The sequence below is a fragment of the Bombina bombina genome, chromosome 1 (assembly GCF_027579735.1).
Source record: "Bombina bombina isolate aBomBom1 chromosome 1, aBomBom1.pri, whole genome shotgun sequence".
In the NCBI taxonomy this organism is placed as follows: domain Eukaryota; kingdom Metazoa; phylum Chordata; class Amphibia; order Anura; family Bombinatoridae; genus Bombina; species Bombina bombina.
This window is the reverse complement of record NC_069499.1, coordinates 1,256,029,648-1,256,053,445: the sequence shown is the minus strand read 5'-3', so window position 1 is coordinate 1,256,053,445 and position 23,798 is coordinate 1,256,029,648. Positions and strand designations below refer to the sequence as shown.

Sequence of the window (23,798 nt, the reverse complement as noted above, 5' to 3'; positions counted from 1 at the left end):
CGGATTAGTCATTCTTGACGTGTGAAGAGAGGATCTCCGGGTGGGGGGAAGCTGCTCTGGCTGTGAAAATAACAAAAAGGTAAGTTTTTAAACAAAATGGCTGCTTTCTAAACTTTGATGAATGAAAGTGCCCCTGTTTTTAATTGTATTTTTAAAAACCGGGCTCTCATTCAAAGTTGACCTTCACTTTAAATTCAAGTCAATAGATAAAGTCATGTGATCAGGGGGCAGTTAGAAGATGCTTAGAAACAAGGTAATTACAGAGGTAAAAGTGTATTAAACTGGGAAATGGGTAATAAAGGGATTATCTATCTTTTAAAACCAAACAAAAATTTGAGTTGACTCCCTTTAAACTAAGCAATAGTTAGCACAAAATTATACTACTGAAGGATTGCATTTCAAAGCATATAAATGTAACAAAAATAGCCTAAACCCTTATTTTTTTATTTATTTGCTACATCATCTACTTCAAGGGTTCACTGACAATATTAAAGGGACAGTTTACCCAAAAAGTGTTAAATTTTTAAATACAAAAGCAGGAATAGTGGAGTATAGTGGTGCTGAACATTCAGTTTTAATCATGCTCTGTATTTAGAAATATTTTTGAAACGTCTGTTTATCAACTAAATTGCCTAAACCCCTTAGAATATTTTCTGGCCGCGCGGCCAGTCTGCTGTTACTCCCCCTCTGTGCATTCCACATGTGACGTCCTCTTCAAAAGCTATTTTGTAAACAAGTTGCCTATATTGTTGCTATATTTCAATACATTGTATAGCTGTTGCACGTGAATGCCCTGTATTGCCTGCTAAACCATAAAAATACATCAGCTTTAAAAAATCCCTATGTGTAATGAATGTCAGAGCTTTAACTGCAGACATCATCACTGTAAGATTGATGAGACAGGCTGTAGAACCATACCGCAAAACGAGCAAAGAAATCACTTCAGCTAAACTTCTCAGCCTGCTTGTAACCTGATGCAGCAAGACCGGGTAGTGAGCATGTCAAATACAGAGGTAAGACTTTCAGCTCCAATGGTTTCTGTTTTGTTTCAGTCTTGCTGCATCAGGTTACAAGCAGGCTGAGAAGTTTAGCTGAAATGATTTCTTTGCTCGTTTTGCAGTATCGTTCCTGTCCCAGTCTTATCAATCTTACAGAGAAGATGTCTGCAGTAAAAGCTCTGACATTACATGTAGGAATTTTTAAAGCTGATGTATTTTTACTGTTTAGCAGGAAGAGAGGATTAGTGCAAGCAAAGTTCTAATATACATTTGACATAGGAATTAACATATAGCCTATGATTGGAGGGTGGGCGTGCTAGGCTAAAGCACAGCTCAGCCCTTTCCTGTGGGAGTGCCAGCACTGTGGATAATACTCACATGAGAAGCTAAAATTTACAAAATGTATTGGTAGCAAGTTTAACTATATAGGTATAATGTCTTTAGTCACTGTATTTCCTTTAGGAACATAGACTTGTGATTGCTGTGTAAACTGGCCCTTTAAAGAATTACAAAATTGTTGATTGTTGAGCACATTAAAAAGAAAATGTATGCTTACCTGATAAATTTATTTCTCTTTTGACACAATGAGTCCACAGATCATCTTAATTACTAAAGGGATATTCACCTCCTGGTCAGCAGGAGGAGGCAAAGAGCACCACAGCAGAGCTGTTAAATAGCTCCTCCCTTCCCTCCCACTCATTCGACCGAAGTTAGGAAGAGAAAGGAAAAGCCAAGGTGCAGAGGTGTCTGAAGTTTAGAATAACCCACAACCTGTCTATAAGAACAGGGCAGGCCGTGGACTCATCGTGTCAAAAAAGAAATAAATCAGGTAAGCATAAATTTTCTTTATTTTTTTTATTTTTTTAATGACACGTTGAGTCCACGGATCATCTTAATTACTAATGGGATTCAATACCCAAGCTAGAGTACACAGATGATACGGGAGGGACAAGACAGGGAACCTAAATGGAAGGCACCACTGCTTGAAGAACCTTTCTCCCAAAAAAAGCCTCGGCCGAGGCAAAAGTGTAAAATTTGTAAAACTTTGAAAAAAGTGTGAAGAGAGGACCAAGTTGCAGCCTTACAAATCTGTTCCACAGAAGCTTCATTTTTGAATGCCCACGAGGAAGCAACAGCCCTTGTGGAATGAGCCATAACTCTCTCAGGAGGCTGCTGTCCAGCAGTCTCATATGCAAAACGTATGATACTCTTCAGCCAAAAAGAAAGAAGTAGCCGTAACTTTCTGTCCCTTGCGTTTCCTGAGAAAACTACAAATAAGGAAGAAGACTGACGAAAATCCTTTGTCGCCTGCAGGTAAAACTTTAAAGCACGGAGCACGTCCACAATTGTGCAAAAGTCTTTCTTTCTTAGGAGGAGGATTAGGACACAAGGAAGGCACAACAATCTCCTGATTAATGTTGCGATCAGAAATTACCTTTGGAAGAAATCCTAATTTGGTACGCAAATCTACCTTATCTGCATGGAAAATAAGATAAGGAGACTCATACTGCAATGCCGGGAGTTCTGACACTCTCCGAGCAGAAGAATTAGCCACAAGAAATAAAACCTTCCAAGATAACAACTTAATATCTAAGGAATGCATAGGCTCAAACGGAGCCCCTTGAAAACCATTGAGAACTAAATTAGGACTCAATGGAGGAGTAACTGGTTTGAACACAGGCCTGATCCTGACCAAAAGATTGTACATCTGGGACATCCGCCAGACGTTTGTGTAACAAAATAGATAAGGCCGAGATTTGACCCTTTAGGGAACTCGTCGATAAACTTTTCTCCAAACCCTCTTGGAGAAAAGACAAAATCCTAGGAATCCTAACTACTCCATGAGTAGCCCTTGGATTCACACCAATAAAGATATTTTACGCCAATTCTTTAGGAAAATCTTTCTAGTCACAGGCTTACGAGCCTGAATCATGGTCTCTATGACCGAATCAGAAAACCCCCGCTTGGATAAAATTAAGCGTTCAATCTCCAAGCAGTCAGCTTCAGAGAAACTAGATTTGGGTGAAGGAAGGGCCCCTGAATCATTTCCTAAACGGAAGTCTCCAAGGTGGTAGAGATGTCATCTCCACCAGATCTGCATTCCAAATCCTGCAAGGCCAGGCCAGTGCTATGAGGATCACTGAAGCCCTTTCCTGTTTGACTCGAGCAATAACTCAAGGAAGAAGAGCGAACGGAGGAAACAAGTATGCTAGATTTAAAGCCCAAGGTGCCACCAGAGCATCTATCAGTTCCGCTTGGGGGACCCTGGATCTCGACCCGTATCTCAGGAGCGTGGCATTCTGCCGCGATGCCATGAGATCCAACTCCGGTTGACCCCACTTGAGAATCAGGTTGAAGAACACTTCTGGATGGAGTTCCCACTCCCCCGGATGAAAGGTCTGCCTGCTCAGAAAATCCGCCTCCCAGTTGTCCACCCCTGGGATGTGAATTGCAGACAGACAGCAAGACTGGGCCTCAGCCCACTGAATTATCCTGGATACCTCTGTCGTCCCAAGGAACTCCTTGTTCCTCCCTGATGATTGATGTAGGCCACTGACGTTATGTTGTCCGACTGGAACCTGATAAACTGAACCGAGGCTAACTGAGGCCAGGCCAGAAGAGCATTGTAGATCACTCTCAGTTCCAGAATGTTTATGGGTAAAACAGACTCTGCCTGAGTCCATATTCCCTGAACCTTTAGAGAGCCCCAGACTGCTCCTCATCCTAGAAGGCTGGCATCTGTTGTCACAATCAGACAAGATGGTCTGCGAAAGCATGTTCCCTGGGAGAGATAATCCATAGACAACCACCATTGTATAGAGTCCCTTGTCTCCTGCTCCAAAAGGACAAGTCGGAATATTCTCCGTTCCATAGTCTCAGCATGTTCAACTGCAGAGCTCCGAGATGGAAACGAGCAAACGGGATGATGTCCATTGTTGCCACTATCAGCCATATTAACTCCATGCACTGAGCCACTGATGGACGAGAAGTGGACTGAAGGGCTAGACAAGTATCAATCTTTAATTTCCTGACTTCTGTCAGAAAAATCTTCATAGACAGAGTCTATTATGGTTCCTAGGAAAGTCACCCTTGTGTTTGGAACCAAGGAACTCTTTTCCAAGTTCACCTTCCAGCCGTGGGATCTTAGAAAGGACAACACCAAGTCCGTGTGGGATTGTGCTAGCTTAAAGGATGGCGCCTGAACTAGTATGTCATCCAGATAAGGCGCCACTGCAATGCCCTTTGATCGAAGCACCGCCAACAGAGTTCCCAGAACCTTTGTGAAGATTCTGGGGGCTGTGGCAAGACCGAAAGGAAGAGCCACAAACTGGTAGTGGTTGCCCAGAAAGGCAAACTAAAATAACTTGTGATGATCCCTGTGAATGGAAAATTTGGGACGTTTGGGGAGAAAGCTGCGGCATACATTGACATTCAACACTACACTCTTGGACAACATCTGCCTTAGAGGAGACTGGCTCTGAAAATCCCTATAACTTAAAGGATTACTTTCTGTTATAATTTTTAAGCTAAACAACTAACATATTAAAGTTAATAAACATTAATTAAAACCTACTGAACTATATTTTCTCCAAAACGAAGTTTCATAACGTTCTAAAAGTTATCTTTTATTTGCCGATGATGTCACGTTATCCTGCCCACAGCGCCATTTTGAAACCTAGGTATTGTAAACGGATTGGTACAGAGCAAAGGATACCCACGGAGTGGGTTTGGAAAACAATTAAATTTGCAGACAAGATTTATGATATACGGTAGAGATATGTTAATGAAATGCTATTGATAAAAAGCGTATTTGGGGTAGTTAGTAACAGGCATAGAAAATATTTACTTACAGTGGCCCTTTAAAGTCCTTTGAATACATGAAGGACATAAAGGGATTGGTGGTTCCACATTAGCGTCAAAACATAAAGCACAGGTGACATCTAGTAAGTCCCCTCGGTCCATGCTTGCACACAATTTACCAAATAACAAAAATTATCAAACTTGTTTGGAAAAAATAATTATAAAAAATCGTTAGAGTCTCTTTAAATTTAAAACTGTTCTTTTATTTTTGCTGCAGAATGTCAGATTAATGTTATCCTATGTACTGCAAAAACAATTAACTTGACCCAAACCTCTGCACCTCAGCACTCTGCTGAAGTGCTCCTACCTGACAGAAGATCGTTAAGAGTCCAAAACGGTCTTTTGCTCACTCTTCAGAAACAGTTACTATCTCTTTCTCTGCTTGAAAATTACTGATCAACCAAATGATACAAGAAAAACAGTGTCTGCACTAGAAACGCATGATCTTCTCTCATGCGACTCTAGAACAGACCGGTCAATCTGCGCACTGTCTCTGAGCCAAAGCGCTATGGAATGGCGCCAAAAAAATGGAAGGACCCCCCCATCGTGGGCATGACCTAAGAGACCATACATTATGAACTGTGAAACCACCGGAGCCATTAATGTACCTCCTTACTGATGTCAGATTAAACATACAGCTTTCTCCAGCCCCAGTGCCCAGGTCCATACACTGCCCAAATATCTTTCCCATAGGAAAAAAACAATGTCCCCACATAAAGAACTTTTTATTTAAAGAGCCTCTTAGGTCATAGAATGTGCTATTAAAAATTTCTGAGTCCTTATCCCCAGAACTTAAAGGTAGCAAAATGCTGAGTCAATGAATATCTCAGACTGAAGGATAAGGGCAGCAGTAAATTATGGGAGGCGCAGTGAGACTTATGTCCCACAAGTTCCCATTGCTCTAAAGCCACCAAAGCTCTACTGTAGAGACTGATATGGACTACGGCTACACCCTAGAACAAAGCAGCACACTCTGGCACTCCTTTAAAATAATAAACTCTTGCTAGAAGAATCTATTCTAACATCTCACTTTACCTCTTCCTAGCACTAACATAGGCAAAGAGAATGACTGGGGTGGGAGGGGAGGAGCTATTTAACAGCTCTGCTGTGGTGCTCTTTGCCTCCTCCTGCTGATCAGGAGGTGAATATCCCATTAGTAATTAAGATGATCCATGGACTCATCGTGTCTTAAAAAAGAAACACTTACTTTTAGTGCCAAACGAAGCTTCGTAATACTTTAAAATAAATACATTTTATTTCAGTGTGCCTTAACGAAAGCCAGCCCCTAAGAAAGGGCTGTTCTATTCCAAAAGAAAACAACCAATGAGCGTTAATATTTGTGCATATAGTTATGCATAGAGTTCATCACATTGCACATGTGCAAACTGATCTTAATTTCGCGCATGAGTAGTGTTATTCAATGAGGGTGATCCTGCCATAATCAACTCTGGGAATAGAGCATGCACGTTTTTTTTTTCCAGGATCCGTATTATCAATGTTCTCACAAGCACAACTTCATGTGTGCAGCTCAGTGTTAAAGTATTTTAACCTTATCTGTCAGTGTGTGTGTGATTTATTCATTTTTACATTAGTGGTATTAGGACCAGTCATGAGTTAGCAGCGACGTAAGCGCTTGAGAGTGGTATACAAACTGCGCATTCACACCAAGGATTCTAGTCACCATCCTACCTGGATAGCCCCCATGGGATTGGAAAATTAGTAATTTCCAAAGAAAAATTCCAAGACAACTAAAGAAAAACACTAAAAGTAACTGAGAAAAATCTTGTATAGTGATGATCTTTGCAATGCTGCAAAGCTGTTTTTTTGTTTCATGTCCCTTTAAAGGTATTAATATAAAAAGAGAGACACGCACTCAGCTGAGACGGAACAAAAGCTAGAATAACTTCCATGCCTGTTCATTTTCAGTGCCACTCAGGGTGCATACTCTTAGCACACTATGCCTTTTCACAGAAAAAAAATATCCTGTAGAATATTAGTCTGACCCTGCCCAATGACAGTCCAGCGCCGAAATACCAGGCAATTCTTCTCTGAACAAGAGAAATCACAACTCCTCCAGATGATAATTTCGGCCTTCTGTGGGCCTCGTCAGTGAGGTGCAGTTGCATCTCTCTAAGGGCATGTGTGCAAGGAGTCCACATCTGGTTTCCCCCATTACTCTTAGGAAGACCTAAGAGCAATTTGCATAAATATAAAAAGAGAGACACACTCAGCTGAGACAGAACAAAAGCTAGAATAACTTCCATGCCTGTTCTTTTTTAGTGCCACTCAGGGTGCATACTCTTTAAGCACACTGTCTTTTCACAGAGAAAAAATATATCCTGTAACATGTCAGTCTGACCGTGCCCATTGACAGTCCAGCGCCAAAATACCAGGCCATTCTTCTCTGAACAAAACCAGATGTGGACTCCTTGCATATATGTCCTAGAGAGATGCAACTGCACCTCACTGACGAGGCCCAAGAGAGGCCGAAACGTACGTCTGGGGTTTGTTGTTTTCTCTTGTTCAGAGAAGAATTGCCTGGTATTTTGGCGCTGAACTGTAATTGGGCAAGGTCAGATTGATATGCTACAGGATATTTTGTCTCTGTGAAAGGTATAATGTGCTAAAAGAGACTGCACCCTGAGTGGCACTGGCCTTGTGGACAAGCACAGAAGTTTTTCTAGCCTTTGTTCTGTCTCAGTTGAGTGCGCCTCTATTTTCTTGTTTTTATGCAAATTACTCTTGGGTCTCCCTATGAGTAAATAGGGGAAACAAGACGTGGACTCCTTGCACATACGCCCTAGAGAGATGCAACAGCAGCTCACTGACGATGCCCAAGAGAGGCTGAAACGTACGCCTGGGCATTGTCATTTTCTCTTGTTCAGAGAATTGCCTGTTATTTCGGCACTGGACTGTAATTGGGCAGGGTCAGACTGATATGCTACAGGATATTTTTTGTCTGTAAAAGGCATAATGTGCTAAGAGAGACTGCACCCTGAGTGGCACTGGCCTTGTGGACAAGCACAGAAGTTTTTCTAGCCTTTGTTCTGTCTCAGTTGAGTGTGTCTCTCTCTATTTTCTTGCCTTTTAAGGTATTACCACATTGTTAATCACTTAGAAACGGAACAAGCATTGTCGTTAAAGGGAAAGGAAAGTCAAAATTAAACTTGCATGTTTCAGATAGAGCATGTAATTTTAAGGCACTTTTAAATTCACTTCTATTTTCAAATGTGCTTCGTTCTCTTAGTATCCCTTGTTAAAAAAATGAATACGCACATATCACACACTAGTGGGAGCTGCTGCTAATTGGTGCCTGCACACATTTGTCTCTTGTGATTGGCTAAATAGATATTTTCAGCTTCCTGTCAGTAGTGCAATGCTGTCCCTTCAGCAATGGATAACAAGAGAATGAAGAAAATTTGATAATAGAATTGGAAAGCTGTTTAAAAGTGTATGTTATATCTGAATCATAAAAGAAAATTGTAGGGTTTACTATCCCTTTAAGTTTGGAAATATCTAATGCAACGGAGCATTTTGTTTACTATATTATGCTTACAAAAAAAAAAAGGAGTTCATTATTAATATCTAGAAACTGAACAAGCAATTGTGAGGTGAAAAAAGAAATCCAATGCAGCATTTTTTTATTTTTTTTTTATTTTTTTTTTAAAGGGACAGTCTACTCCAAAATGTTAATTGTTTAAAAAGATAGATAATCCCTTTATTATTCATTCCCCAGTTTTGCATAACCAACACTGCTATATTAAAAAGGACATTGTACACTAGATTTTTCTTTGCAGAAATGTTTTCTAGATTATCAATTTATATAGCCCATCTAGTAGTGTTTTTGTAACAATGTATAGTTTTGCTTATTTTTTCATATAATGATTTAATAATCATGTAAGTCATTATAATGATTTCAGACTCCTAACCAAGCCCCACAGTGTCAGATGTATACATGCATTTACAGACTCCACTGGCCCCTGTTTATGTTAAGTCTTTCATATGTAGGGGGGGATATAACAGTGCTCAGCACTTCTATTTTTTAACAGGAACTGAAGTGTTCAATTTTAGAATGGAATTACAGGGAAAGGGGGCAAAAATAATTAAAGTATATTGCAGTTGTGTATAAATGTTCTGTGATAAGGGGCGGTCTGTAGTGACTTAGAAACAGGCAGATGAGGTTTAAATAAAAGGAACGTTATATCAAAACTGAACTTTCCTGATTCAGATAGAGCATACAATTTAAAGAGACTTTCCAATACACTTCTATTATCAAACTTTGCTGATTCTTTTAATATACACACTTTGAGGCCCCAGCTCCTGAGCATGTGCACAAGTTCATAAGGTATACGTATACTAGTCTGTGATTGGCTGATGGCTGTCACATGATAAAGGGTCTGGCAAATTGTAAAAAATATATTTGTAAAAAAACCAAAATCTTTTGCTTATTTAAAATTCAGTTAGTCTTATAGCATTGTCTTATTATGCACATGTTAATTATGGAATTCTACTGTATTTAGTGGTCCTTTAAAAGTTATAAAGTATATTGATGTCACAACGTTGGTTGTGCAAAGCTGGGGAACGGGTAGTAAAGGCGTTATCCATCTTTTAAAAAAAAAAAATTGGGAGTAGACAGTCTCTTTAAATTCTGCTGTCCCAGATCACCTTATACCTACGTGGACTTAATGCATTATGAAGATACTGACTATCTTGTTTTTCACCAGTTTGTTCTCTGGTTAAGTTTGACACAGTCTGCAGAGCTTTTCTGTAAATCTAGTCTCTTCACTTAAATAAGTTCTAAGTGGACCTCACTTTTGATATCTATTAAATTTAGAGCTATTTCATCTTTGATATTTACGCTGAAGAGAAGAACAGCGCTGCAGAGAAGAATATTGCAGTCTCACAAGTCCGGTGTTGGTTAGAGCATGCTCTTCTAACTAAGCTCCTGCAGAGAGACATTTTTACACCTTGCCAGTTTCTTGTTTAGTTATGCTTGTTTGCCAATATCCATATATATGTAGTTCATTTGCAGCTTGGTTGCCTTAAACCAGGAAGCACGGTGGTTTATTTTATATTTTTTAGAAATGTACAATCCTTTGATAATTATACACCCATATATATAATTGTTTTGCCTGCTGTTTAGACATAGGGCCCATGTTTGGACGGCAGGGTATAACACTTCAAAGTTTGTGAATAAATCATACTCCCTACTTTCACTGTAATGTCTAACTAATAGCTACACTTCTCATAGTGGAGTTGTTTTTATTTCTCTTACCAGGAAGGCATTTTAGCCTGATAGTAAAGGATTTAGTTGCTATTGACATATACATATAGCTTTGTCAAATCAGGGATTTCTTATTCACTGAGTTGGTCACCTCTACATATTAACATTGACTTATCTTAGGCTGTAGCTTGTAACTGTATGATGCAGAATTATTATTTGGAGATCTATTCTTTATAAAGCTTTCACGCAGCATATATTGTAGGCCTGGCAACATAGTATTAAATGATAGATATATTTCCATAGATCCAATACCTGTTTAGTAGTGTTGACTTCCGGAAAACATTTGATGTGAGTTGTAATTTTGATATACATCCAGTAGTCTATATGTTTCTATGAATGTATACATGTCTATGCTGCCCTGCAATACTGAAGCCAGTCTACTCAGTATACTAAGCACCTGTTATCTATTATATATACTCGCCTACCCTCCTTTTTTATTCGCAACAAATCTCTAAGCCCTTAAGTCACTTATTTCATTTAGCTTACTATCATTATCACCTCCTCCCCCCCCCCTCCTTCCCCCCCACCACCATAAAGAACCTCCTTTTACAGGAGAACTAACTACGCGGCTTCTCTTTTCTATGCCGCATCTTTATCATAGTTCTTTCCCAATAGCACCATATGTCTTTACTTCACAACAACCCTTATTGTTCCGCGCCCTAAATATCTTCTTTAAATCAGTTGACAATGTTATTCTGATTAGACATATGTCCAAGAGAGACTATTCTTATCACCCCACTCCCTCTAGACATCATTATAGGCGACAAGAGCCCAAAAGTGGCTCCTTATATTAAGAGAGGGAAATACTAAAAAGTAGAAAATGAGGTTTCAGTTTTGCCAGTTACATAGGAATATAGCGATATCATGTTGGGTAGCTGTCCCACTTACAAGATTCAGGCAGGTACATTTTACTTGCTCACAAGGAATTTTCTTCACATTTAGCAACCAGACCAGTCTATTCATAGAGGATATAGAATAAGTTTTAAATTAACCAGATCTAGTACAACAAGTATAATTTAAAGGTAGCCGAAGATGCAAATATTTTTATAGTTTTTATTAGACACAACAAAAATGCTTACCTCAACCATGCATCGAGCTGTCACAAAGAACTGTTTAAATTCATCTTCACTGAACTCCCCAAATATGTACTGTAAAGAAATAAATAAGTTAAAGAAATTCTACAAAAATAAGTAAATCTATAGGTATGTGGATCAGTGAGTGCCAATTATCTAACACATGGCGGTTGCATATCAATATTTTAGAAAAATTAAATACCTCATTAATTTACAGCTATAAAACACACAATAGATTTCCTATAAATGCCCAGTGTCACAGAGCCAGATTTAGACAATATTGCAGGTTACCCTTTATCTGCTGTTCTCCCCCACAAGTTTGACCACTATCTACAAAGCACATTTTTATTTACACTTCTTGCTGGAACATATTTAGTTCTACTTGTTCCGTGGGACCACAAAACCTTAACCTAGCGCACAGGATTGACTATTAAAACAAATAAAGGGGACTTTCATTCATGAAGTATAAAAGATACTTCATGTAGAAAGCTCCTTTGTTTCAATCGATTGCCGTTCTTAGCTGCTTCGGCAGCCCACGGCTAAAAAAATTTTTTGCTAAGAGGTGACGTTTTCACCTCTTAGCCAATAGCTGTGCGGTAAAACAGGCTGCCATGGGCGACCAAGTCGGATTTACCACACAGCTATTGGCCAAGAGGTGAAAACGTCGCCTCTTAGCAAAAAAATTTTTTTAGCCGTGGGCTACTGTAGCAGCTAAGAACAGCTATCAGTTGAAACAAATAAAAACGCTTTCTATATGAAGTATCTTATACTTCATGAATGAAAGTCCCCTTTATTTATTTCAATAGTCAATCCTAGCTTTTGTACAACGCTAGGATTGACTTTCACTTTAAGAATACAGAGAGATAGAGATATATGGTAGGGAGAACTGACATACAAGCAAACAAATCCCATTTTAATGGGTTCTGGTTTCAAAGAGCAAAACCAGCTACTTTATATGCAAAATAAACCTAAAGCAACACTTGCATACATTTTATTCTCTTCAGCTGGTATAACTGGTCATTTGAAAATCATTAAAGGGAATCCAGTTTTACAGTACGCTGTCCCTTTAAAGCATCAAAGGCAGATCAAGTACCAGAGGTAAACCCCAAGGTGGTTTAATAGATCTCTAAAGAGAACTATGATTAAATACACACACACAGTGGATATAAAAAGTCTACACACCCCTGTTAAAATGTCAGGTTTCTGCGATGTAAAAATATGAGACAAAGATAAATCATTTTAGAACTTTTTGCACCTTTAATGTGACCTATAAACTGTACAACTCAATTGAAAAACAAACTGAAATCTTTTAGGTAGAGGGAAGAAAGAATATACAAATAAAATATGGTTGCATAAGTGTGCACACCCTTAAACTAATACTTTGATGAAGCACCTTTTTATTTTATTACAGCACTCAGTCTTTATGGGTATGAGTCTATCAGCAAGGCACATTTTGACTTGGCAAGATTTGCCCACTCTTTGCAAACACACTCAAAATCTGTCAGATTGTGAGGGCATCTGTGCACAGCCCTCTTCAGATCACCCCACATATTTTCAATTGGATTCAGGTCTGGGCTCTGGCTGGGCCATGTCAAAACTTAAATCTTCATCTGGTGAAGCCATTCCTTTGTTGATTTGGATGTATGCTTTGGGTCGTTGTCATGCTGAAAGATGAAGTTCCTCTTCATGTTCAGCTTTCTAGCAGAAGCCTGAAGGTTTTGTGCCAATATTGGTATTTGGAACTGTTCACAATTCCCTCTAGCTTAACTAAGGCCCCAGTTCCAGCTGAAGAAAATCAGCCCCAAAGCATGATGCTGCCACCACCATGCTTCACTGTGGGTATGGTGTTCTTTTAGTGATGTGCAGTGTTTTTGCGCCAAACATATCTTTTGGAATTATGGCCAGAAAGTTCAACCTTGGTTTCATCAGACCATAACACCTTTTCCCACATGCTTTTGGGAGACTTCAGATGTGTTTTTGCAAAATGTAGCCTGGCTTGGATGTTTTTCTTCAGAAGAAAAGGCTTTCGTCTTGCCACTCTACCCCATAGCCCAGACATATGAAGAATACAGGAGATTGTTGTCACACGTACCACACAGCCAGTACTTGCCAGATATTCCTGCAGCTCCTTTAACCTTTTAACGCCGTTATGCCGTTCTATTCTGTCATATTTACACTGGGCTTTAAAGCCGTTATGACGAAATAGAACGTCATATCAAACGGCTGTCTTGAAGCCTTCTGCACTTCAAGGACTTGATCGCGGTCTGGAGGGCGTTCCTAGGGTTGTAGGGACGCCCCCCAGATGCGATCCAATAATTGAAATCTTGCGATAATATGCACGATCGCGTAGTTTCAATTTGTCTACATCGGAACAAGTGTTCCGATGTAGACACTTTAACCCTGTCATGAAAGGGTTAATGTTGCTGTAGGCCTCTTGGTAGCCTCCCAGACGAGTTTTCTTCTCATCTTTTCATCAATTTTGGAGGGACGTCCAGTTCTTGGTAATGTCACTGTTGTGCTATATTTTCTCCACTTGATGATGACTATCTTCACTGTGTTCCATGGTATATTAAACAAGGCTATTGGGAACCCATCAGTGAAAAATGGTACTCGCTGAAGAAACAACAAGTCACAGCTGGATTCGAAGTCTTGACCTTCAGCTTTGAAAGGAACAAAGTTTACCCTAAGCCTTCGTGAAGCCCAACGTACAACTCCCCAAGTCTGATCCGACCAACAATCTCCGCAAAGGAGACAGTGTGATGAAAACAGCAACCTAAACCAACAGACAGTAGAATCCTAGGACAGAGGTCACCTGGTCCTAAACCCTAAAAAGGGGCAACATAAGGACCTATGACTCTAGTAGCAGCACCCGAAAAAGGTAAACCACATAACCCGAGCATAAAGCTCCCAGAGGGGAAGATAGTGAAAACAACCACCTCTGGAGGTCCCATTAGAAACAACTAACGCCATGGAAGGATAGTAACTACAGATCAGAAGGCAGGTGCTTCACGCCCGGGTTCAACCCCCGACTTAACTGCGGGATCGACCCACTAAACCACACATCCTTCAAGTTTGTGCCAGACTCTTAAGAGTCCACATATCGATCAAACTAGATCATGACTGAGTGAAAAGGGTATCTCGAATGTCATAACCGCACAAAACAGCAAGGTCCCTCCACCTGAACTACAAGAAACAGTTAGACACCAACGGCCCTATGTCTGAAGCGGAACTGCCACAGGCCAGCACAAGCGTTTCCAACATCCAGACCCACAGGTCTAAAATGCAGCATTAGTGTAGGGGTTTTTTTCTTGTTTTTTGTGAAAAAATCCAAACACTGAACAAGTGAAACTGCAAGTCCCGCCGGACCCCCCAGGCAAACGTGCATCACTAACAAGCAACAAAACACACCAACTCCGGACAAGATCCGGGAACAATTTCTGTAAAAGAAATAAAAAAAAAATCGAGCAATCCCAGAATTCCAATAGGGAAGAAAAACCAGAAATAATCCTGACCGGATAAAAGAACAAAAAAGGGCACCCGCCCACAAGGAACCATGTATCTAGTACCTGACGGAGACCGCACCTTCAGAAAAAAACTACTGGGAAAGCTCACAGTAGACTGACCGGGAAAAACAAACCCCTTTAGTCTACCACCCAGAACCCTGAGAAGATCCCTAATGATACAGTAAAGGATCCTCCAATAAATCAAACAGACGTCGCAGGAGGAAGCGCAGTGGCACAATCCGGTAGCAAAAAGAACAGGGGGGCACGATCACCCCCGGGGGAAACACAATGACGCAATTCACGGTCTGAACACCTGGGATAGGTAGACAAGCACGTAACTTTAATGAAACCTCAGGGTCCTGCAGGCGAATAAATGCCATTAAAATATTAAAACAATATTTTCCCACCATCTCCGGGGTAAAAAAAATCCAACCAGCGTGGAGGAGACATTAACATCGGCGTCACCCGCAAAGGTAAAAAGGAGTGTGCGGATGCAAAGGCACCACCTAAGGAACAGAGCCCCCAGGAGCCTATGGCTAAAAGGCCCAGGGTCCACCGAGCCCGAGGGACCCGGCAACCCATGCAGGCATGAAAGACAAGATTAGCAGACTTGCGATAACAGGACCAAGTTACAGTCCTCATCCGAGGACGACTCAGAATCAGATATCAAAATAGTCTATGCTTTAGAATCCTCCATGGCTAGACTACAAATAAGAACGCAAATTGGAAAAAAAAAAACTGACACTCACCACCTCCTATGACCAGGCCTCAGCGGAGCAGACTTTCCACCGTTGCCACTCGGTCAGGAATGCGAAAGGGGAATACCACCCACCAAAGCATACACACACACAGTGACCCGATGCCGCAAAAACAAAATTTATGCTTACCTGATAAATTTATTTCTCTTGTGGTGTATCCAGTCCACGGATTCATCCATTACTTGTGGGATATTCTCCTTCCCAACAGGAAGCTGCAAGAGGATCACCCACAGCAGAGCTGTCTATATAGCTCCTCCCCTAACTGCCACCTCCCAGTCATTCGAGCGAAGACAAGCAAGAGAAAGGAGAAACTATAGGGTGCAGTGGTGACTAGTTTAAAAATTAAAAAACACCTGCCTTAAAATGACAGGGCGGGCCGTGGACTGGATACACCACAAGAGAAATAAATTTATCAGGTAAGCATAAATTTGGTTTTCTCTTGTAAGGTGTATCCAGTCCACGGATTCATCCATTACTTGTGGGATACCAATACCAAAGCTATAGGACACGGATGAAGGGAGGGACAAGGCAGGCGCTTAAAGGGACAGTCAACACCAGAATTTTTGTTGTTTAAAAAGATAGATAATCCCTTTATTACCCATTCCCCAGTTTTGCATAACCAACAGTTATATTAATACACTTTTTACTTCTGTGACTAACTTGTATGTAAGCATCCTCTGACCGCCCCTAATCACATGACTTTTAGTTATTATCTATTGACTTGCATTTTAGCCAATTAGTGCAGTGTCTGCCACTAGCCACGGGCGTGATCACAATGCTATCTATATAGCCTACATGAGCTTGCTCTCCCCTGCTGTGAAAAGTAAATAAAATAGAGGCGGCCTTCAAGGGCTTAGAAATTATCACATGTACCTCCCTAGGTTTGCTTTCAACTAGAATACCAAGAGAACAAAGCAAAATTGTTGATAAAAGTAAATTGGAAAGTTGTTTAAAATTACATGCCATATTTGAAAAATGAAAGGTTTTTTTGGACTTGACTGTCCCTTTAAACGGAAGGCACCACTGCCTGTAAGACCTTTCTCCCAAAAATAGCCTCCGAAGAAGCAAAAGTATCAAATTTGTAGAATTTAGAAAAAGTATGAAGCGAAGACCAAGTCGCCGCCTTACAAATCTGTTCAACAGAAGGCTCAATTTTAAAGGCCCATGTGGAAGCCACCGCTCTAGTGGAAGGAGCTGTAATTCTTACAGGAGGCTGCTGGCCAGCAGTCTCAAAAGCTAAGCGGATTATACTTCTTAACCAAAAAGAAATATTTTTTAAAAAGTATCGGTAATTGGTATCGGCGAGTATTTAAAAAAAAAAAAACTATCGGTACTTGTACTCTGTCTTAAAAAAAAAAAATTATATCGGTGCAACCCTACTTGCAGCGCTCTTCAAAACAGTTGTATTTTAAAAAGAAATTGAGGCAGAAGAGCTCCGGGAGCGGGAGTAGTAGTGCCCTGCAGATAAAGGTCTCTAAGTTGTCATTAATAAAGTTGGAATCTCTAACTGTTACAACCTGGGTCAGCAACCAAACCACCAACACAAACTTTTTCTGAGAGGTGTAAAACATTGTTCTTTAATGTAAGACACCTGGAAAAAATGTAATCCATACAGGGAGGTTATATCAAGGCTAAAAAAATGTGTCGGAAAATCTAGGAGCCAGCAGCTTATGGCCATTCTTATGATAGGTGGTTAGAGAGAGATCGATTTCTATATATAAGTTTTAGCTGTGGCTGGTAGATATTAAAAGGGACACTGAACGCAAATTTTTTCTTTCGTGATTCATATAGAGCATGAAATGTTAAGCAACTTTCTAACTTACTCCTATTATCAAATTTTCAACATTCTCTTGGTATCTTTATTTGAAAGAATGTAAGTTTAGATGCCGGCCCATTTTTGGTGAACGACCTGGGTTGTTCTTGCTGATTGGAGGAAAAAAATCATCCACCAATAAAAAATTGCTGTCCAGAGTTCTGAACGAAAAAAAAAAACGAAAAAAAAAGCTTAGATGCCTTTTTCAAATAAAGATGGCAAGAGAACAAAGAAAAATTGATAATAGGAGTAAATTAAAAAGTTGCTTAAAATTGCATGCGCTATCGGAATCACAAAAGAATAAATTTGGGTTCCTTTAAGTGTCTAGGGAGCTCTAAACCAAGGCGCATGGTCCTAAATTTAAGATGCCAGGGAGCCACTTTGTTTGCTGCCAGTTGGATGAGCATTTGGAATTCTGGCAATCCTGACCCCAAAAAAAAAAAAAGAATCACAACATATGTTGCTGGTTATTTCTGAATTCTGTAAACATAGAAGAGTTTATTCCATATGAGACAAAGAACCCACCTACACTTAAAATCAGCTGAAGAACCAATAAGCTTCATATTTCTGGTTGTTTGCCATATTATCCACTTCCGGATAACTATATTGTTATTTTTCAACTACATTCTTGTGGAGCTAGAATTGTATCTAATAGACTGGAATTCTTCTTGAACAATCGGTCCCTCAATTCAAATTCACAGAAAAATTAACGGTTATATTGTCCACATTCTTCAGTGGCCACAGGTAGTGACTTCTCTGCTTCTTCTTAGAAAATTTAGGATATTGGTGTGCAGTGTATCTTGTAGATTAGTTTGCAATATAAAGTTTTGCAATTTATTAAAAATATTGCAATGCCACAGTCATTGCCCTCACTTTCCAATTGTTTAAAGGCAAAGCATTCTTATGTACTCATTTCATTTTATCCACTGAGAGTAAGGAACATACAATGTGTGAATGTATATTTCTTAAAATGACATTTAGCACTTACTGATCTAAACATTAACTTTAACAAAATGTTTCTGAAACGCACACACTATACAGACCAGTGTTCTTCTTAGGACATATTTTGAATGCACAAACTACCAATGCTTGTTGCAAAAGTTATCACTAAATCAATGTTAAATTATGCAATTTATCTGTGCTTTGGATAGCTTATTTACCACCAGAGGATAACACACAAAGTTCAGCTTGGGGCAGAATAGTTAGTGATTGGCAGGCCATGTGATGGCCACAGCAAATTGGTTCACCTGCAGTTTCCTACTTTGGAGCAACAGTTCTTTGCAGTTCCCAAGCAGGACTTTGTTTTTAAGCCCTGCAAATAGTTATACAGCAATAGGTGGGGGGGGAAATAAATGTATGCTTACATGATCAATTAATTTCATTCTTGCAGTAAGAGCCAACGAAAACATTCTTTACTTATGGGAATTACTCTACCTAACCACCATGAGGAGGCAAAGACACCCCAAACAAGACTATAAATATCCTTTCCCACTTCCCCTACCCTCCAACAGTTCAGCTGAGGATAAGGAAAAATGGAGATAGCAGGGGCAGAGAGGAGCAAAAAAAAAAAAAAAAAAAAAAAAAGAAGACTGCTGCCACTACACATTTAATAACCGTGCGGGGTCGTGGACTCAATACCAAAAAGGTAATGAATTTATTAGGCAAACATACATTTTATTTTGTTTCTATAGGCAGTGATAGTCCACAAAAAAAAACAAAAAAACAACAACATTCTAAACCTACGGGAAACCAAATTTCCAAGCTGTGAAGTTCACAATTGTTTGGGAGGGAAAGGTAGGGAAGGCAGTCCTATTTACTAGGCACCACCACTTGTATAACCCTTCACACAAAAGCTGCCTCTGCAGAAGCAAAAACATCAAACTTAAAGAACTTTGTGTAAGTATGAAATGAAGACCAGCCTTACAGATTTGTTAAGCTAAAGAAACCACCACCACCACCCCCCCCCCGAGGTATCCTTCAAGTTTTCTGTCAAGAGGATCTCTAAAGGAGGTACTGTTTTCAGGGGGGGGGGGGGGAGGTAGTTGTGCCCTTGGCTAGCGTGGATATAGCACCATCTACCTTAGGTATACTGTTCCAGAACTCTGCGTGGTGCTGGAACTTAAAACAACCTCATAAATGCCACCAAAGGGGCAAACAGAGTGCCTGGTTTCTCCTATTTCGTGGAGATGCTTTCGAAAATAATGGGTGGTACAGGAAAAACATCTGGGGCCCTAAGCCTAGGTCTGAATACGGATTCCAGTCTCTGGACCGGTTCATCCTCAGGTGGCTTCGCCGAGGTGACCCACAAGCTAGACAAAACCCTCTTCAACAGGAGTCTGAGCTGCTCCACTTTGAACCTAATCGTACCTTCTTCCAAATCCTCCAACAGCTCCTCTTCAAAGTGGTCAGTAGAAGGAAGTTCACCCTCAGAGATAAGTGTTCGTCCTCAGAAGCCTGCCCATAAACGGTCGGTTATGGCCTCCTGGGCTACGTATAGTAGAACGTTTGATTTTTCTTGAAGTCTTACAATCTCTGGATAGATCAAGCCACGTTGCAACCTATCTCCCGCAGGATTGTTGCAAAGTAGATATGAAGTGGAAATGGCACAACAGTGTCCCCGCCCCTCTGTGGCCTATATCCAGTTAAGCCTGCGGTCTCAAGTAATGACATCCCTCACCCCAAGTGGGGAGTGCCCACACTAGTAGAGTATGAAACTGGAGGGCAAGTAACAACGTCCGATGTAATAATATCACCAACACCTTGTAATATTCTTAGGTGTAATAACGTCCCAATAGGATGAAATGCTTGTCAAAGTCCTGCATCGCAGCGCGCCTAACGCACACCCCGCTCAGCCCTATAGTGGGATAGAGCTGTAATCAGTCAGTGTCTGACAAGGGGCCAAAGTGTACACATAACACTAGTGATATGCAGTGACAAGACTTTATACCACCTTTTTAATAGACAAGTTGCCATGAAAGAAGGGAGGAACTTACCCATAAGTCTGTAATTTAGTGTGAAACACTACATTATCAGACAGGGAATTGGTTAGACTGTAAGAAGCATGAGAGACCCAGGGTCATTCAAGGTTATATAACCCAATACTCCATAGAGATTTACAGGATTATATAGCTTTAAACAAGCCAATTCATGATCAACTTCATTCTTCTTAACAGTACCTCTCTGCCTACCTCCATGATACAAGGCAAAGACCTACTGGAGGGTAGGGGAAGTGGCAGGGATATTTATAGTCTTCTTTAGGGTGTCTTTGCCTCCTCCTGGTGGCTGGGAAGAGTCATTCCCATAGGGTAAGAATGTTTTTGTGGACTTTCACTGCCAATAGAAGGAAAAATACATGATCTAAAAGGGGTTAAAACAAACAATTGTATGCAGGAAACCGTGCTATAACAAAAAGTACATTAGAGTGCTTATTAAGGGGATATTAAACAGTAAATACATGACAGATGTAGGGATGCATTCAAAGCAAAGATTAGCATGTACAGTGCATTCAGACCCCTTAATTTTTTTTAACATTTTGTTATGTTGCAGCATTATGCTAAAATGGTTTAAATTATTGTTTTTCATTTTTATCATAATGACCTAGCAAAAACCAGAATAAACTTTGTAAAATTAATAAGAAAAAAACACTTAGTTTCAAGAACAGTTGGCAGTGATTAAAGCCTCAAGTCTTTCCAGTATGATGCAACAAGCTTTGCACACCTCTGAAGACTCTCTCAAGCTCTGTCAAGTTTGATTGGAACCGTCAGTGGAAGGCTATTTTCAGGTCTATCCAAAAAAGATGTTCTATTGGTGTAAGCCTGGAAGCTGGGCCACTCAAGGACATTTACAGGATTTGTCACTAAGCCACTCGTGTTATATTGGCTGTGTGCTATGGGTCATTGTTAAGTTGGAAGGTGAACCTTCAGCCCAGTCTGCAGACTTGAGCTTTCTAGACCAGGTTTTAATTAAAGGATCTCTCTATTTTGCTACGTTCATGGTCTCTCTCAACCATGACCAGTCCATGCCACTGAAAAACACTCCCACAGCATGATGCTACAAACACCACGCTACACCTTGGGATGGTATTACGCAGGTGATAAGTGGCGTTTGGTCTCCTCCAGATACAACACTTTAAGATTGAGGCCAAAACAGTTCAATCGTTTCATCAGACCAGAGAATCTGGTTTCTCACATTCTAAAAAGACCTTTAGGTGCTATTTTTTCTAAATTCCAAGTGGGCTTTTGTGTGTCTTGCATGGAGGAGGGGCTTCTACCTGGACAATCTGCCATAAAAGCACAGATTGGTGAAGTGTTGCAGCGATGGTTATCCTGCAAGTTTCTCCCATCTCCACACAATCTCTGGAACTCAGTGCCCATTGGGTTCTTGGTCACTTCTCTTACAAAGGCCATTCTCAACCGATTGTTCAGTTTGGCCGGGCAGCCAGCTCTAAGAAGAAAGCACATTGTTCCAAGCGTCTTCCATTTAAGAAAGCAGAGGTGGCGAAAGGTTAGGAAAGCAGTGGTCTGATGACCGCTGCTTGTTAAATACGGACTGCAGGTTCTCCCTGCCAAAAGAGTTTAATAAATAGATCCCTTAATCTGTCGCTGATGGAGAGAGGGATGGAGAGAGGGAGATAAGGGATAAGACAAGTTAAAACAAGTCGGTAAACACAACTTTAAAGAAACCAACAAGTTAAATTACAGGGAAAAGGGACAGAATAAACAATGAAAAGTATATTGCAAAATACTTTAAATACACATAATTAAAAATTACAATCTCTTACTATTCAATATCCCTTTAATATATCCCTATAAATAGGGAATGTGTTAGAGAATTAGCATGAATTTTATGTTTGAGGTTATGTGAATGTTTTAAGCAAAAATTACATCTCAAAGAACGATCTGCACAGACAGCTTGTGTGTTGAACTCTAATAAAGGAACTTACATTCCCCAAGCTTCCAAGAGACATGCATGTCAGGATGCATTACAGTAACCGATATCTGATGAATACTTAAATAAAATCTCCTTGACTATAACGCTTTTATTGATAAGTGGGTGTCCTTTCTAGAGCATGGACGAATGAAAAAAAATCTCAATACAGGGCTATTTCCACTAAGAATATATAAGTAAAAAAAAAAAAAATCTAAATTATTAAAATAAAATTTGATTTTTATATTGATTACAAGGAATATTCAATGTGTACGTGTTGATTTTTTTGTCTGTATTTGAATTTATTTTCAGTACAAATTAAAACAAAAACAAAAAATTACTATTGACAATAACAGCTGGAAAAAAGTAAATGCGGTTTCTAACACAGAATACAGACCAACTAATTTAGTTCACCATTCCAAATCAGAGTAGCTTCTGTTAAGAAAACATAATTTATGCTTACCTGATAAATTTATTTCTCTTGTAGTGTATCCAGTCCACGGATCATCCATTACTTATGGAATATATTCTCCTTCCCAACAGGAAGCTGCAAGAGTCCACCCACAGCAAAGCTGCTATATAGCTCCTCCCCTAACTGCCATATTCAGTCATTCGACCGAAAACATGCAGAGAAAGGAAAAACCCTAGGGTGCAGTGGTGACTGTAGTTCAAATGAAAAAATTACCTGCCTTAAAGTGACAGGGCGGGCCGTGGACTGGATACACTACAAGAGAAATAAATTTATCAGGTAAGCATAAATTATGTTTTCTCTTGTTAAGTGTATCCAGTCCACGGATCATCCATTACTTATGGAATACCAATACCAAAGCTAAAGTACACGGATGATGGGAGGGACAAGGCAGGTACTTAAACGGAAGTTACCACTGCCTGTAAAAAACCCTTTCTCCCAAAAATAGCCTCCGAAGAAGCAAGGTATCAAATTTGTTAAATTTGAAAAGTATGAAGCGCAGACCAAGACTCCGTCTTGTAAATCTGTTCAACAGAAGCCACATTTAAAAAAGGCCCAAGTGAAAACCACAGCTCTAGTAGAATGAGCTGTAATCCCTTCAGGAGGCTGCTGTCCAGCAGTCTCATAAGCTAAATGAATTATGCTTTTTAACCAAAAAGACAGAGAGGCTGCTGAAGTCTTTTGACCTCTCCTCTGTCCAGAATAGACAACAAACAAGGTGAACGTTTGATGAAAACTGTAGTAGCTTGTAAGTAAAACTTTAAAGCACAAACCACGTCCAATATTGTGTAATAGACGTTCCTTCTTTGAGGAAGGATTAGGATACAAGCATGGAACAACTATCTCTTGAGTGATGTACTTGTTAGATACCACCTTAGGAAAAAAACCAGGTTGGTACGCAGGACTACCTTATCCGTACGAAGGACCAGATAAGGAGAATCACATTGTAACACAGATAACTTGGAGACTCTACGAGTCGAGGAATTAGCTACCCAAAAGGAACTTTCCAAGATAAAGATTGATATCTATGGAACAAAAAAGGTTCAAACGGAACTTCTTGAAGAACCTTAAGAATCAGGTTTAAGCTCCATGGCGGAGCAACAGTTTTAAACA

At 40.0% G+C, this 23,798-nt stretch overlaps 1 protein-coding gene across 1 annotated transcript in view; it reads right to left on the bottom strand.

Annotated features, from left to right (window-relative positions):
* The window catches only part of USP10 (ubiquitin specific peptidase 10), a gene marked incomplete in the record, with an annotated part of 485,306 nt that overhangs the window by 441,359 nt on the left and 20,149 nt on the right, over window positions 1-23,798 (bottom strand). Inside the window, 1 exon segment of the mRNA XM_053700867.1 lies at window positions 11,223-11,291. Within this exon segment, the coding sequence (XP_053556842.1) occupies window positions 11,223-11,291 (69 nt within the window).